Source organism: Apodemus sylvaticus, chromosome 3 (assembly GCF_947179515.1).
Source record: "Apodemus sylvaticus chromosome 3, mApoSyl1.1, whole genome shotgun sequence".
Classification (NCBI taxonomy): Eukaryota; Metazoa; Chordata; class Mammalia; order Rodentia; family Muridae; genus Apodemus; species Apodemus sylvaticus.
The window spans coordinates 26,713,079-26,729,599 of NC_067474.1; the positions used below are offsets into that span (position 1 = coordinate 26,713,079).

General features: G+C 35.3%; 1 protein-coding gene across 1 annotated transcript in view; it reads left to right on the plus strand.

The window, feature by feature from the left end:
• Positions 1-12,902, plus strand: part of Triqk (triple QxxK/R motif containing) — a 54,365-nt gene extending 41,463 nt beyond the window's left edge. The window contains exons 4-5 of the mRNA XM_052175431.1: positions 6,271-6,356; positions 11,814-12,902. Coding sequence (XP_052031391.1) covers positions 6,271-6,356; positions 11,814-11,927 — 200 coding nt within the window. The 3' untranslated portion in view covers positions 11,928-12,902. The remainder of the gene's footprint in view (positions 1-6,270; positions 6,357-11,813) is intronic.
• The last annotated feature ends 3,619 nt before the right edge of the window (positions 12,903-16,521 follow it).

Below are 16,521 nucleotides of genomic sequence, written 5' to 3' on the forward strand. Positions count from 1 at the left end.
ACTTGCTTAAATATCTTCAATTTCTTATTTTCAGATTGTAGTTGCAATGTTTCTTCCTTCTTTCCTTCCTGAAAACTCTCCCCTTATACTCTTCATTGCTGTTTTTCAAGTTTATAATCTCTTTTACAATAATTGCTATTGCACACACTCATGCCTAGTATGTGCATATACATTTCTAAATGTAACCTGCTCAGTCTGTGTCCTGTTACTTGTATGTATGTTTTTAGGACTGAGCACTGTTATTAGAACAAAAGTTGGTGGAGAAGATAGTGTCTTCTGCCTGGCACCTGCAGCGAGGCGTGAAGGGCCGAGGTCTCCTGTGCTTTCAGTTTCCACTCCGCATGCCTAGCGTGGTGTCCCCGTCTGCTTCAATATTCTTAACTTAGAACTTTGCTAAAAGATGTACTTGATATAGCCTTGAAACTCTTCTGAAATGTTTTGTTTTCTTATGCTTAGCCATTTTTGTTTTATCTTCATCTAGTAGCATAAATCTTAGTGCTTGCTTATTTGCATGGTATTAGCAGATGATGTGGCCTTAGAAATCTATGATAGCTGTCAGTATGTTCTGCCCACCACTGGAAATTGTTGTAATTATTTCTATAACAACATTGATCTAAACGCCTTGGCCTGAGTCTACATGTTTAGGGATTAGTTTTCTCGGTTGCTTGCTATAATCCAGATTCCTGTATAATTTTGAAAAAAAAAACTTTTTCAAATTTTACTATTATTTTATCTTTATGTTTTAGAAAGCATATGGTATCATTTTATGTAACCAGCAACAGCTAAATATGTATATTCTCATAGATCAGTGTTTCTAATTGTTTCTTATTATGTAATAATTTCACCAACTTGGTTATTATTCTAAGTATACTTTTTTATGAGTATTTGTAAGTTGGTTTATCTTTAAGACATCAAAATGCAAAGTGTTTACTGATGTAGCCACTAGAGTTTTCTGTAGATACTCTGAGAAAGACTGTTGTTTTTTACTTTTGTAGTGAAATTTCTACAGTTATATGGTACATGCAATACAGTAAAAATCATATGGAAGTTTGTAAATTATATGATAAATTGTCTTGGCCTTATCTTTACTTGTGATTGTGTAAGAAAAGATTATGAAATATTTTTGACTTTTGAATAAGAGAGGAGGTATTTGAAGAAGTTGAAAATTATCCCAAAATGGTGAAAGCAGGATAAAAGTCTTTACTGTTGATTAGCAAATATTATTTGTCAGCACTTTTGCCATGCGGCAAATAACTCCTCTCCCAATAATTTATTTGAGTAATTAAATTTAGATTGCAAATTTTTCTTTTCAAATGTCTTGACTGTTATCTCTCTCCTTTTCTATTGTATCTTAATTGGTGTGGTCTATATAAATGGACAATAAATTATATATCTTTGTTATAGAGATCAGACAGTGAATAGAGCTTGGTATTCATCCCAGACAGAATTATGATGGAATGTATTTGAAAGATTAAAGCACTGAATTTACTTCTTTTCTAATTAAAGGCAATTAAAGATTTGCAGACACAAATAAAAGACAATGAGTTGAGGAATAAGTGGAGAAGCAAGTCCATTTGCAGGTGAAAGGCTGTGCCTTTGAAGCAGAACCAGCTGCATTCTCATTGCGAGAATAACAGTTTAGGAAGCTTTTCTGCGTGTGCCTGTTTGATAGCATAATGGAGTTATAAGCAGCTTATGCAGCATTCAAAGAAGACAGAGCACTAATGCTGAAAGCAGTGGAGGCTGAGGAGGAGCGGCGCTGCCGCCTGATGATAGTGGACATGGCCAGTGTGGCACTGAGGGAAGAGCTGTGTGCTCCTGGAAAGACGACCAGCCATTTATAAAATGGCCGCTGGGGAGTCACATGATAATGAGCAGGAGCAACTCTCTCAACAAAAACAGTTTTCTTTCTGCCCAGTGGTAAAGATGTGAAGAGGGTAGAACCAAAGGGAATTGTCTGTTCTCTGTTTTTTTTTTAATTAAACTAAGGAAATTCCTACTTAAGGCCTTGTAATATTAAAGCATATACTACTTTAAATATGAAGTAATTGTTTAGATAATATATTGATTTGGAGCATCATATAAGTTACTGCATCCTTTGCTAAGACAATGTGATATGGAGAATGAGTATTGAAAACTAGTATAGTATTAAAATGTGTGATTTTTACTAAAAATATTTTATGTATATGTTTTCAGTATATACGTGTTATATTCACTTAAATATTTCTTTTATGGGAGATGCTTGTCTTCAAACATATTTTAATGTTACTGAGTACATGAAACACACTTTCAGTAATGTTTATTAATTTTTGATGATATCATGCGATCTGTTTTGATTACACGAACCTCCTTAACTCCTGAGGTCTGCTTTCTCCGTCCTCATCGCCCTGCCATCCAACCTCCAGGTTTCTTTCTGTATCCACCACTTCTCAATCTCTGTACACTGAGCTGCTGGGGTGTTTATGTTAATTGTCATCTTCTGCAAAAGGAAGCCTCTCTGATGAGTAGTGATAGATGTGTTGATCTATGGGTACATCCATTTAACAGAATAATGGTATTGGCTTCATTCCGAGTGCCTATAACTTAATTATCCACAGCTTCTTGGCTCCATTAACAGTGCCATGTATGGCTTCTATCTAAAAAAGCTGGTATTAGATTCATTCACAAAGTTATTGGTGACTTCCATAACATTTATACCACTCTTCCATCACTGGGCATATCTTTAAGTATAAATAATGAAATTATGATGTTTGTAGAATCAAACTGAAGATTATATTAACAAAATAAGTAAGGCTTAGATAAAGATCATCTTTTCTCCCATGTACAAAACCTAGATTAGTCCAAGCACACACATACACATATACCTACACATACGCACCCACCCACAGACACATTATTTTTTTAATGAGTATCATAGGAGCAAACAAGATGGCTAAGTGAGAAAGATATTGCCAACAAGCCCAGCACCTTCAGTTTGGTCCCTGGTGTCCACAGTAGAATAAGAGAATTGACCCCAGAGAACTGTCTTTCACACATGTAAATACACACCATGAATAAATGAAGAAAGCTAGGTTTTAAAGTACCAAATTATATTGCAGAAATGAAGTATAACACATTGCTAAGAAATTGAGTTGCAAAGAAAATTATTATATAACTATTATTGAGTATATTGAGTATACTGGGACGCATATAGTATGGTGACATAATTAACAAAGTATCTTTGGAAGAATTTATTTTGTTTCATGCTTTCCAGTGTTGTAGTCTCTGGTCTTTTTATTCTAAGTCCCTGGCAGCAGGGACATATAGCAAAGGCTTACTCAAAGACAGAGTCTAGGGACTAGGTCTAACTTTGGAAAGCTTGCCTCCAGTGACCTATGACCTCTAGCTATGTCCAACCTTCTAAGTGTCCATCACCCTAAAAAGACATGACCAGAGCTAAGATAAGAGATACAAGAGCTAAGCCTTCACTGTACTTCGTGTCTAAATCTTAACAAAACAGATGTGAAAAGTGCCAGGCTGGCTTCTCCCACAAATATGATAACTCATAATATAAGTTCATGATATAAGTATACATGGTGTATATGTATATTTAACATATGAGCTGGCAACCTATACCTAAAGACGGGAATACTTATACTAACACAAATATCAGTGTGATTATCTTCATTGTCTTGAATTATTAGTTTATGGTTCCTTGTATATAACTTAAATAACTGTCTTGGAAATACTTAGGGCATTGATTTGCATTTATTTACTGTTATAGGTACATGGAAATTGAAGCCAGGGCCATGGATGCTAAGAACATATGTAATCACAGTGTTACTCTATCCACTCCTCCTGCATTATTGGCAATGTCCAGAATCAAATGCAAGCTTGACACTTTACATATAAAAACCTAGATTATCTAGTTTAGATAGTATTCTAAATACAAGAAACTTCTGTGTATTATAGCTTTTCAGCCATTATGGACAAAGGATCAATTCATGCACATGTAAAGATCACATCTATAGCTATAGAAATTAGCTATGGAAATGAGGAGGATCATTACCATGAGTTCAAGAATGACATGGTCTATGTTTGAAGACACTGTCAGAAAATAAAAATTTCAAGTGTTAAATGTATCTTGTCCATAATAGAAAAAATATAGCCTGAGTTGGAAGACCTTTCTTACAAGTGTTGTCACTGCAAACTGCTTTGTGCAGTGTATGCAGTTGTGTGTCAGGAACCGGAAGGTGAATGGTAAATTAAAGCCAGATGTGCTGATTGAAAATGTGCCAGCTGTATATTAATTTTAATAACATCTACTATAAATACACGTTTAGATGTTCACATCCACCTCCATGATAATCTAGAAGCTTTGTTTTGTAAAAGAGTACAGGTGGGAGAAAATAACCTAACCAAAGGTTTCATGGCACCGAAGTCGAATGGTAAATTCTCACTGTTACATTGTCTCTGATACCGATCTAATGCGTGTGATGACAGAACATTATATAAAATAATGCGTATTACCGATGAGCCGTGTTGTTTGAAACCATCATTCATACCTGTTTTTCTCTGTTTACCTTGGGATTGTTATAAAGCATGTAGAAGGTGAATAGGAGTGGTGTGTTTCTCCTCACCTCTGAGATTTTCACATTTATTTTTAGACTTTCCTTAGCAATATGCTTGGTAACCCCGAGTGGAGAATTTGTCGCCATGTTCATCGCTCTGAACTGTTTATATCGCAGCAGGAATAACGGCAAGAATAACTTGACTGTTGAGATGTGAAATCAGAATGAACACTTGTCAAGTTTTTCTTCTTTTTTTTTTTCAGCAAAATTAAATGTTACTAATATAAAGTAGGTCAGAATCATGTTTTTCTGCAAATTATTTATTACTTGATTTAAATTTAGAACATTTGATATACATTTTTTTGTACAATTGACTCATTTCCGAATCATTAAACCCCATCAACAAATAATACTGATTAAGTTTCTGCTGTTAGGTACAGAGCTGGTACTCTGCAGCAAGGCGAGCCACACACCTTTCCTTTAAGACCTAACACACGGCTCTGCAGCTGGAGAAGCAGTTGTATGTGCATAATGAACGCCACTGTAGAACTTCTCCTTCATTACTGTCCACTTACCTCACTCCTCTGCTGCTTCTACTTCTAAAAATCTATATGAAAGTTTAAAGGTACTTTTGAATCATTAGTAGACACATTAAGAAGCAGATTTATTTCACATTAAATTTTTATGATATACTTTAGTTTAGATCGACTGCTTTCAGATTCATTTGCATGTGAAGAAGATGTGGATATTTGGAGTGAGTCACCCACCATATCATTTAGATACCGGAGGTGTGCGCATGCGCTCTGAAAACGGACCACTGAGTGGAGGGGGCTGAGTGCGAATGGGAGAGCAGAGTGGGGAAGGACGTTAGCTGTGCCCTCGTGTGAGCATTGCTCAGAATCATGGGTTACAGGTTTTGTACTTAACATGACTCCCATTTATTTCCTTTAAGAGTGTTTTTAAATACATGTTTTTCTTAATAATACTTTTGTTGTAAAATCTATCTTCTCCTGTAAGGCTGAATAATGTTCCTTTTGTGGCTTTTTAGTAGGGTCACCAAAACCAGAAATTGTATGCCACTAACTCAGTGTGTTGCTTGTATCTTGGCTATGAAGTGTGGCAGAGAAGATTGAGTGTAATATCTAAATATCACTGTTTTCTGCCATATTTAGTCATGTCTATTTGTCCTCTGGTGAAGGAAATGAAAATAAAGGATGTATTTTGTTCTAATGAATTTAGGTGACAGAAAGTCAATTGTTTATAGGTTCTTCTTTTAGTCTCAGAGAAAATCTACCAAATATTTCTTAAACTAATTATTTGAATATTTAATGTATCTATAATATAATAAATTTATTAGGAGTTATTTTATAACTTCTAAAGCAAAGTTAACTTTACAAAATAATATAATAATTATGTGTATTATTTATCAGTGCCTTTATTTCAAAAAGGTGTACTTACTATAAGTATCTAAGTCTCTAAAAAAAATTAAAGTTGTAATTTTGCTTTGATAGTCTTTGCACATCAAATCAAGATATCTATCAGAATCTTCTTCCAAAAAGAGTAAAAAGACATATCAATTTGGAGTGACATTTCTGCTAATCTCATGTAGTTCTCTGTCCATGTTTTACTCTATGTGAACATTCTTAGACATTTCATAAGTGACTGTGAATTTTATATTATACATAAACATAACTCACTGTCTGAAACTATTTCTTTCTAGGTAAACAGGATTATAAAAAAACTAAGCCTATTTTACGAGCAACCAAATTAAAAGCAGAAGCAAAGAAAACAGCGATAGGCATCAAGGTATGCTTCTGTTTGATGAAGTTATGATTTTGATGTGTGTATGCCAGTTTACTTTATACATTTTTACACAACCGAATTGTATTAGTCTTGAATTCTGGACATCTTAAGTTAGAAGAGCTCTCAATACATAATATCAAAAATAAAAGAGTTTTGTAAACAATTTCTTGTTTCAAAACGTCTTTACTATCTTGAAATCCTGAGGGCTCTCAAAAGACATAATTAAAGTATATGATATAAACAGTACATAGAAAATAAATTACTCCTAAAGTTATTATTCTAGCTGTTGTAACTATTATTCAGACATTTCAGACATGTCTGTGGGCTTCATCAGAATCTTGATCTTTGAGTAAATTTCCCTACATAGTCTTTTACATTATTGTTGCACTATCGCTGTCTTTTTATTGTCTCTAGTACTCTGTATAATGAAATTCTAATGACATTCTCAAACATGTCCTTTTGGCAAACCAGTGTTTATCTGCTTATGTTGGATAAATGCAACTGAGAATGATGACAATAGATACTAGTTCACTGTGCTAGCAAAGCCACAGTTATTTTTACTCTTATTCACACCAACTGTTCATCAAGGATTTAGCATGGAGTAAGGTGGGAGGAGAAGACATTTGGAACCAGTGCTATCAAGTGTGTAAAATAAAAATGACCAATACAAATGTTTTATTTAAATATTAAACTGTTAAAAGAAGATTTGGGGTTTCATCTGGCAGATAAAAAATCAATTTTTCTAAGTTATAGCTTATAACAAATGCCGAGGTATTACCAGCAAGCTGCAACAGCTGTTCAGCCGCCAGATGATATATTTGGTTATCTTCCAGAACTTGCTATTATGATCATGAAGCACTGCCTTCCTTTGCTTCCGATTCCTGATGTTGGTCCAGCTTTGCTGAGTGATGTGCTGTTTGCCCAGCACCGTCTCTTCAGTTGGTGTTTTGCTGGAGGTTTTAATGATAAAACAAATTTTTGTTTAAAAGGAAAACTTACTTCTTATTTCTTTCCAAATACACATGAAATTGCATTCATTTGTAAAAGACACTTTGGTATGAATTTTTATAAATCAATGCTTAGCATTTATTTTCTGTTTGGTCTCATGGTGATTTGAATCTTATAGTAGGAACAATTTCAACATTGTCCTTGAAGGAAACAGTTAATATTTTTTTTGTTTCATAATATACTAGGCACTTTAAAGGAAATACTAATGTAACAAAATATATTCCTAACATAGTTACATATTAAAATTTGTGAAATAATTCTACCATTTATATATTTATATGCCACATTTTTATATGCACCCCTTACTTAGTTTGCTGTTACACTTTTGTTTTGATTTGCTTTGAAGAAATCACTGTGCTCTGATTATAAGTTAAAGTCCAGTACATACTACTATTAGCTAATATCTGCTTTAAAACTATGAAGAATGACTTTTTCCTAGCTTTGTCTCACAATATAAAGTATGTACTGAAAACATTTAATATAGATATATTTTAATAACCTAACCTGTCATTCTGGTTGCTAAGCCTTGAGAATCAAAAACTATTATTTGTTTTGAATAAATATGTGTCTGAGGCCTTTACTATGATATGAAACTTTTAAGAATCAGAACCATGAAGGTGTCTTGCATTTTAGATCTAGCCTAGTGATTAGTTTTCCCTGTCAAACGTTGATTGCCTTGTCATTTTGGCATAGGATTTTAAATAACAGTTTCCTTCAGCAATTGTCTTTTAATGCTTTTTAATTTCCCTAGTGAGTGATTTTATCCACATTGGTAATGTCAGAGAAGCAGCCGAGGACTAATGAACATCAAACGTGTTGGACTCTTACCTAGCTGGTACTTGATGACCACAGTGTCGTGGTACATTACTACTTTGCTACTACGTTATGAGTGAGTTATGTCCACAGAACATATAAACAGTTTTACGGAATAGAAAAAGAGCACCAATGGCTACAAAACTAAGTGTCCAGGGAAGGGCCTTGGCTCTCATTCCTTGTGACCCTCACTGTTGCTGGAGTGATCTGACTAGGCCTGAGAAGCTGTGCTTGGAGATGGACACTATCATTCACCTCAGAGGTGTCCACAGAGCTGCAAAGTACAGAGAGGGCAATCTAGAGCCTTGAGCACACCATGTCAAAGATGTCTGTGATCATTAAGTGGTAGGGAAAACCCAAACTTAGCCGTGTCTAGTTTAGATAAGAAGACTTTCCATGAATATTTGTCAGGGCCTTCCTTCCTCCAGCTGACTTTGCATTGTGTCACCATTACGATATGATACAAAGTACTCTTAGATTTGATGTGGAGTTAGTACTGTGGAGATTCATGACTTAAACTCTTGAAATCACCACACACTTTTAATATGCTTACTATCCAAGTCATGTAGGTATTACTTGATCCAGTGTTTCTCAGCAATCACCATAAGCTATTACAATATTGTAGAATCTCTGGAAGGAGAGGAATAAGACATGATTGTCTTGAAACGAGTGTACAGGAAATCACCTCCATTGAATCACCATGTTAAACCCAGTGCACTGGGCCTTGAGATGGGAGGAGCTGGGAAGTAGGGCATTTACCTTGTAAGGCTTCTGGTGCCCTGTTGTACATGTACAACTGAGTAGAAAATGTTTTGGAGGGAAAATAGTTTCAGCTTAATACACTAATATGTCATATTAAGTAGAATTCATTTCTAATGTAGAAACCACTCTTATTTTTTATGCTGAATAGGTATGAATCAGTATCATAGTTTAAGTCATACGAAAGCTGTGAGTGGCACTGAAAGATATTTCCACAACCAATGTTAATGTGTGGTTGTTTTTCAAATAGAAGATTAATTAAAATGAATTAATAAATCATAAAAAAATATTTTTTTCTTTTATTAAAAATAAATTTGTATACAGTATATTCTGATTATGGTTTCCCCTCCTTCAAATCTTCTGAAATCCTCAACTCCATCCCATCCAAACCCACACACTTTTGTCTCTTAATAGTAGTCAAACAGGCACTTTAATAATAATAATAATAATAATAAACCAAACAAACTGTAATAAGACCAAACTAATAAGGAGAAGAAAAGGAGCCAATGAAAAGGCATGAGAAAATACATAGGTGCAGAGACACATATAGGACATATCACTAAAATTCTTATAGAATACGGATACCTGTGTTTCCCAACATGAAAAAGGAAACAAATCTTCCGTTGCTAATTTTAAAAGTCTATTAGAAAAACATAGTCATCACAAAGGAATAAGGATAGAAAACCTAGCTTCTCCACATAAATAAAATATTCAGTGTCAGGCAGATCCTGCCAGCATCCCTTTGGGATGAACAGCTTGAAATGTTGTTTGTTCTTTTTGTTATTTCTGGTTCAAATCTGAATTGCAGCCAAGACTTGGAAAGGGAGTCACATGCCTACAGGTGTCTAAGGTTATGGCCACAGCCTCCCGAATTCTGAAAGCTTAATTTTGAGATTTGATCATGGCATGAAACTTCAAAGCAGTCACCCCTCCATGGTGTTTGCCTCAGTGAAAATGCATTTTGAAGGAAACTGACATTGCCCACAGTGATCTTGAACTCATCTGCATGTCACCAACTAGCCACAGTGTTAAAGCACAGTGGCCTTTCCATACATAATCTCTGCTTCCTATGGCCAGGAGTCTTCTTAATACCCGGGAATATCCTGAACTCATTTAATGAGGGCTGAAGTCATTCGATGCCTTAAGGCACGATGTCTTAAGGACAGTGGATGGAAAAGCAGTCATTAAGATGATTACCAGGGTCTTGAGTGGAGAATAACAACTTCGTTCTTCCCTTGAGCTTAAGTCGGCAAAGGCTACTGTTGATCAGTACTGTTGTCCACTTCGCAGAGCAGATGGGGTTGGTGGCTGTACCACTTGTTTATTACATCGTCTTAAAATTAGTGGCCGTTTACCCAGATGGGCCTGGGAGCACAGCTGTGGATAGGAAAGAATAAATGAAACCTGTCTGATGCCTCCATGCCCTTTTGAGATGTCAAAGTGTTCCAGCTGTAACAAAGAAAATTTCACTTTCATTTGACATTACAATGATGTATGATATTTTAAAAATCAAGTTGCACAAAATTTGTTTACACAGGGTTTTTATTAATATTTATTTTCATAGTTTGGATATTTAAATGAATGTAATCAAGAAACTGAAAATCTGTACATAATGTCTATTCTTACTTTCAATGTTCATCTGAAATTTCATGTTGACTATATGTCAAATCCATTTTAATGTTTTTAAAGTTTATTAGGTGGCACATGTTGAATTATTTATTTCACATTCATATGAAATGTAAAATATATTCATACAAATGCAAATGAATTGCTTCCTCATGAAACAAAGCAAGATAAGAATGTGATGCAAAGGTGGAAATCAGTAGGTATTCTAGAGCCTTCTGGGTCATGGACTGACTCTACCCTTTCTTCCTGTGCAGTAAAATGACATATTAATATTGCGAAAATTACTTTATAAAACACACACACACACACTACTATTCTGAAGGAAATGTGGTTTTATTGTATATTAAATTTTATCCATTATTTATTTAATACCAGTGATTAATAAAATTAACATCAAACTACGAAAGGTAGTATATAATCCCTGTCTTCCGAGCTAAAGTGAATCACACAAGTTTTTGTCTTATGAGCTCAGAGTTCACTTTTGTTCCCCACTGTAATTTACAGATTTTAGGGTTCTAAAAAGGGGAATGTGTAGCTAGGCGAGTTGGCACAAACCTACAGTCCCAGAACTCCAGCTGCAGTCTGAGGAAGGAGGGACAGGAGCTGGAGGCCAGAGGGAGAGGCCAGCTTACCTTACAAAACCAAAAACAAAAGAGGGGTGGGGATGGGAGGAAGCAGAGAAGAAAGAGGAGCCCCTGAGTGAGGGGGTGAGAAGGAAGGACATAAGGAAAGGTGAGGGAAAGGGAGAGGGAAGAAAGATAGCTTATAATTCTATAATAATCTCAAAATAAGTGTGAATGGCTATGTTTGTGTAGCATCTATTTCTTGAAATCAATTATCATGGGAGTTTCTTCACAATACAAAATAGTGATAATTTGTAAAATATCTTCTGGTAAATTAATCACTAATGAGTAACACAATAGTTATAAAATAGTTACATGTGCTCAGTCAGAGAACACCTGGGAATATATAACCACAAACTTTACTGACTGCATTTTCATTTTTGATGATTAAAATTTAGAAAATATATTGAAAAATAAATTTAAATTTTACCCCTAGAAAAATCATAATAGAAATACCACACTCACTTATGTGCTTGCTGTTGCAGTACATGTTGTTTATGAAAAGGAGATTACTAATTGGTAAGTATTGAGCAGACATTATTTATCCTACACCATGGAGTGATGTTGCTATCTTATGAGCTGAAGCTAATGTCTCTTCGTTGGCTTAAGTCTACTGTTTTCTCCTCTCCAGGAAGTGGGCCTCGTGCTCGCAGCTATCCTGACCCTCCTACTGGCTTTCTATGCTTTCTTCTATCTCCGGCTGTCCACGAATATTGACTCTGATCTGGACACAGATGAAGATTAGCTGAGCAGCAATTAAAGAAAGAAAGGAAATAAGTCTGATAATAGCATCTTTGGGGACAAACACGTTGACAATTTCCAAAACTAGAACAGTTGGAAAATTTGATTCCTGGTACTGTCAGCTTGCAGAAATATCATTGTGCTTAGTGGCATAGGGTAACAAAAAAAAAAAAAAAAAAAAAAAAGACCTCACCCAGCAATCTAGGATCATGTATGCTACTTAATACTTTATAAATCTCTCTCTTCTGGCAGATATCCTGTTCATGGTACTTTTAAGTAAGATGGTATTTTTCAGATTTCTTTCCAATGTACATGTATAACTCCATCGGTTACAAATTACTAAACCTATTATGTCCCATGTAGATTGTAAGAGAAAATATATATTGCCATTTGCAGAAGCATACTCAAAATCATAGTCAGAATCCAAGAAGGACCAGAAACCCACAGGAAATTGCTATTTTACAAGGAAGTGTGCTTTCTTTCCAGACATATTTTATGTCATTAGGGAGACTATCTGCACATACATCCACAGTAATCTTTTTCTTCCTTGCCAACTGTTAGTGCACATGTGCTGCGTCAGAAATGGCACCTGGATGACAGAAGCTCAAAGAGTCACATATGTCCCTAACGTGGAGTTCCTTGTCTCTTGGGCTGCCTGAACTGGTGTAAATAGAAAGTTCAGCTGATCTTGATTTTAATTAACTTATTACACCATTAATATAAAGTTGGAATTCTATATTAATTACGCCGTTCTGGCTGCCTACAGTATCAGTTTGCCCTTCTTGTTAGGGAGCTGTGTAACAATCTGCCATTTAATTGTGCAGGGTTTCTACACTGCGGAATTAGCAGGAGTGTATGGACACAGAATTTTACTGGTTCGTCTCTTACATTTGAGTACTGCAAAGTTTTTTTTAATTGCATTTTGTCTCTTGTGAATTAATTATGACTCTGTAGAGAAAAATAAATAATAGAAAAAATACACGTCACGTGTTACTTTTATGTGTAGTTTTTGTAAATATTTTCTATGTGTTCTGTGGTTTAGTGTAATGACTGTTCAACATTTTTATTGGTAATAAGAGTTTTAGCAAAATTGTAAAGAACATGAACACACAAAGCTTAGAAAGTATATATGTGTGTATATATATATATATATATATATAATTTATTGCTGTGTAATGTGTGTGTGTGTGTGTGTGTGTGTACTTATTAGCTCCTCTCTGATATCAGGAAGCATAGAAACTGGCTATTTTGAAATAAGTATAGGCTTTTAGACTTTATGAAAAAATAAAAACAAGTCTATGGTTGTTTCAGCGCTTGCCAAGAGACGGAAGCTCTAATAAATGCTTCTGTCTAGGAGTAAAGAGAGCTTTATAGCCTAGTTTCTAAAAGAACAGATATTTTTTGGTACTTTTTGCAAAAAAAAAAAAAAAAAAAAAAAAAAAAAAAAAAAAGCCCTCAGTATGTCAGTGCAGCATTTGTTCTGTAGACATTTTTAAGTAGCATAATTTATTTCATCAGTGTGAAATAGCCAAAGGTTCCAATATCCTCACATACTATTTATGCCAAACATCTGAGGGCAAAATTGAGCCAGAGATATCTGCTGGATTCTTCCTTTTGAACTCACAGACTCAAGGGAGGGAGTAAGAGCTCTTGAGTAGTCTCCACAGAGGACCCATCCAAGTGGCATTTTTAGGAAAGGTTGCAGCATTTTATGCCATGTGGTATGTCTGTTCGCGAAGTGGGAGGCAAGGGAATATCCAAGCTGGCATTTTGGATTTGATGGGCCTTTTACTTTCCTGAGTGACGTGCCACATGTCAAGAATGCTGCTTTCTTCCAGTCTCATCACATTTACGTGAGCAATTCTCATTTAGTTATTTCCCTCCCATATGGTGTTAAAAACAGTCACATCCAATGAAGCCTATTTCTGGTTTTCTGTGGTAACTGAAGTGAGAGGACATGTAATAATTGCTTATCAGTACCTATCCAGATTAGATAGTGCTGCAGTTCTCAGTGTTCAAAACAGATGTGTGTCTCCTGGAATTGCTTGACAAGTTGCTGTTCTGACAGAAGCTCCCCTGTCCTGTTTCACTCATGAGATGTGCTCTGGGAAAAAAGCGTTGTTTCTATAATAATAAATATGAGTTGAAATCTGCCGTAATAATAAGCTGAATTATCCTACCTGAATTTATCTGTGTTCTGGGTCTGTTTGTGTAGCTTCTTGATTTATGGCATTTTTTTCCCAGAGAACAAATCACAGGCTAAAAGCTTTGATTTCAGAAAATAGCAGGTAAAGAGAGACAATGATATTTCTACACAATACTGTTTTCACAAATGCAAATTTCATGAACTCGCATTAACTGGAAGCAACCAATCTCCTAAACAGAAATACCAGACTGAAAGTCTAGTTTGAATATTTCAAGGCAGAAAGATGTTAACTCCATGCCACGTCAGGGGACTACATTTTTGATTAGTGGGTAGCATTTGTCATAAATGTGGGATTAGAGTCAAGTGTAATGTTTAGACATGGCTACCCCTCCCATAAGAATGCACACTGCCCAGAATGATCGAGACAAAAATAGGAAAACATTATAATGATCTTTAAAAAAAAGTTGGAATCTGTTAACGTGCGTTGTGGCATGAATTTCCAACTAAGAGCACAAAGCTGTGGAGGGTTGTAAATGACATGCAAAGGTTATGGTTTCACATGCCAGTTTAGATAAAATCATTTAAATTTATTTGAGAAGAAATATTGTAAAAATATAACATCGTCAAATATTTTTCTAAACAAACAAAAAAGCCTATCATAGTGCAAATATAAAGTGGTTGTTTTGCAGGTGCAAAATATATCAAGAAATATATATCGTACATTGAAATATATCATATTGAAATATATATCATATATCTTTCAATTTCTTCATAAAGATAAATGGCGTCCTCTAACCCTAATCAGTGACAGTGAAATAGATCCTGAGTTTATGGGTTTTTTTTTTTTATTTCTGTAATCCCAGTTTGTGGTCCTCTGCTCATGAAGTGCATGCAAGAATTTGGTTTAATTCATTTTAGTTTACTCATAGTGATTTTTCATTAAACACTTAAAAAGTTTAAATTTAATAAATAAATCTAAACGCAGTATTAGTCCACCCAGAATTTAGTGTTTTTTGGGTGTCTGGTGTATTGGAAGATAATAAATGCATAAACTGTATGTATAATATTTCTTGCAAATCTAAAGGACTGGTACAAAGTAGATATGGAATAGGAACAGTGGTCTCCTTTAGGAGATCCATGAATATTTACTTAAAAACATTCTTAGCATTTCACTTCAACTTACCATAGGTATCCACTTCAAATGAAAATGAAATTAAACTTTTATTATAATGTTTACATGAATATTGAAGCACTCGGTTTTCTAAGCTCTAAAAGTATATAGTCAATAATAATTTATCAAAGTGAATTGTACATTAGATAAGCTTCATAAATAAATGCTTAGAAATTAAACACGTTTGTATTTGAATCTACTACATCTCTAACAAACCTCAGAGCTAAAGACTACCGAAGCTGATTTTTTTATTCACTCTCTAGCAACACTTCTTACACTTCTTTACACTTACCTGGGGCTTCTCTGGGGGCGGGGGCGGGGGGAGCTTCCTACTTCTCTCCTAGCAGAGCTGCCTTGTCTTCTTAGCACTGTACCAGTCAGTGTAACCTGGATGGCAAGATGGTAGGTAGCTAGATGTGGTCCCCCTGACACCGTATGTACAATCAGATCATTACAACCTTCCATAAACATGAGGTTGTAGCAGATGAATCCGGCACCTACAGAAACAGTCTCAGCGTTTCCCTCAGCTGTGACTGCATAGGTGTGTACAAGGGAAAGCTGGAGAGTTGTATGCAGAAGTGCACCACTGTGGACCAGTCATAGTAGATCAGAGCATCACTTGAAACAATTGAACTGCAGCCCCATCCTGCATAGTAACGCCTTGTTACACAATTTTTGTATCCTTAGCAACAGATATGGGATGCTTAGTTCAAGAAAAATAAGTTACTTTGCACGCCAGAAGATTTTTGATGACAGTGCCCCCTCCTATTTTCCATTTTTTAAAACAACAACCAAATTGGTGGGGAGGCAGCCAAATTTGAGGTACCAGTGTTTCTCGAACAGATGTCGCACCATTATTTTTTAGCTCGTTTGGATGAATAAACATGTGAAACTGTGAAGTATTACATTTTAGATTTTTTCATTAAAAAAAGAGACAATCTGTTTACTGTCCTAATTGAGACAACAATCCTCGTGGTTGCCAGTTTTGGCAGTCATAACAATGAACTATAAATATTTGGACCAATCAAGTACATGGTGAGTATAAAGGCTATAGCATGTGTAAAGTTTTGTTGTCACGGGCAACCATCTTAGTATGTCTTATGTTTGTAACTTCATCAAATAAAATTGTTTGTGTGGAGCTAAACTTTCATGGTAAAGCTAAAAGAAGTGGATATAAAGATCTAATTTCATCCTAGTTTGTCAACCTCTTCGGTGTACAGCTGTCTCTCTGTAGCTAACAACTTGCGTCTGCACTTGCCTTGCTGAAGGGGGAGGGCAGGT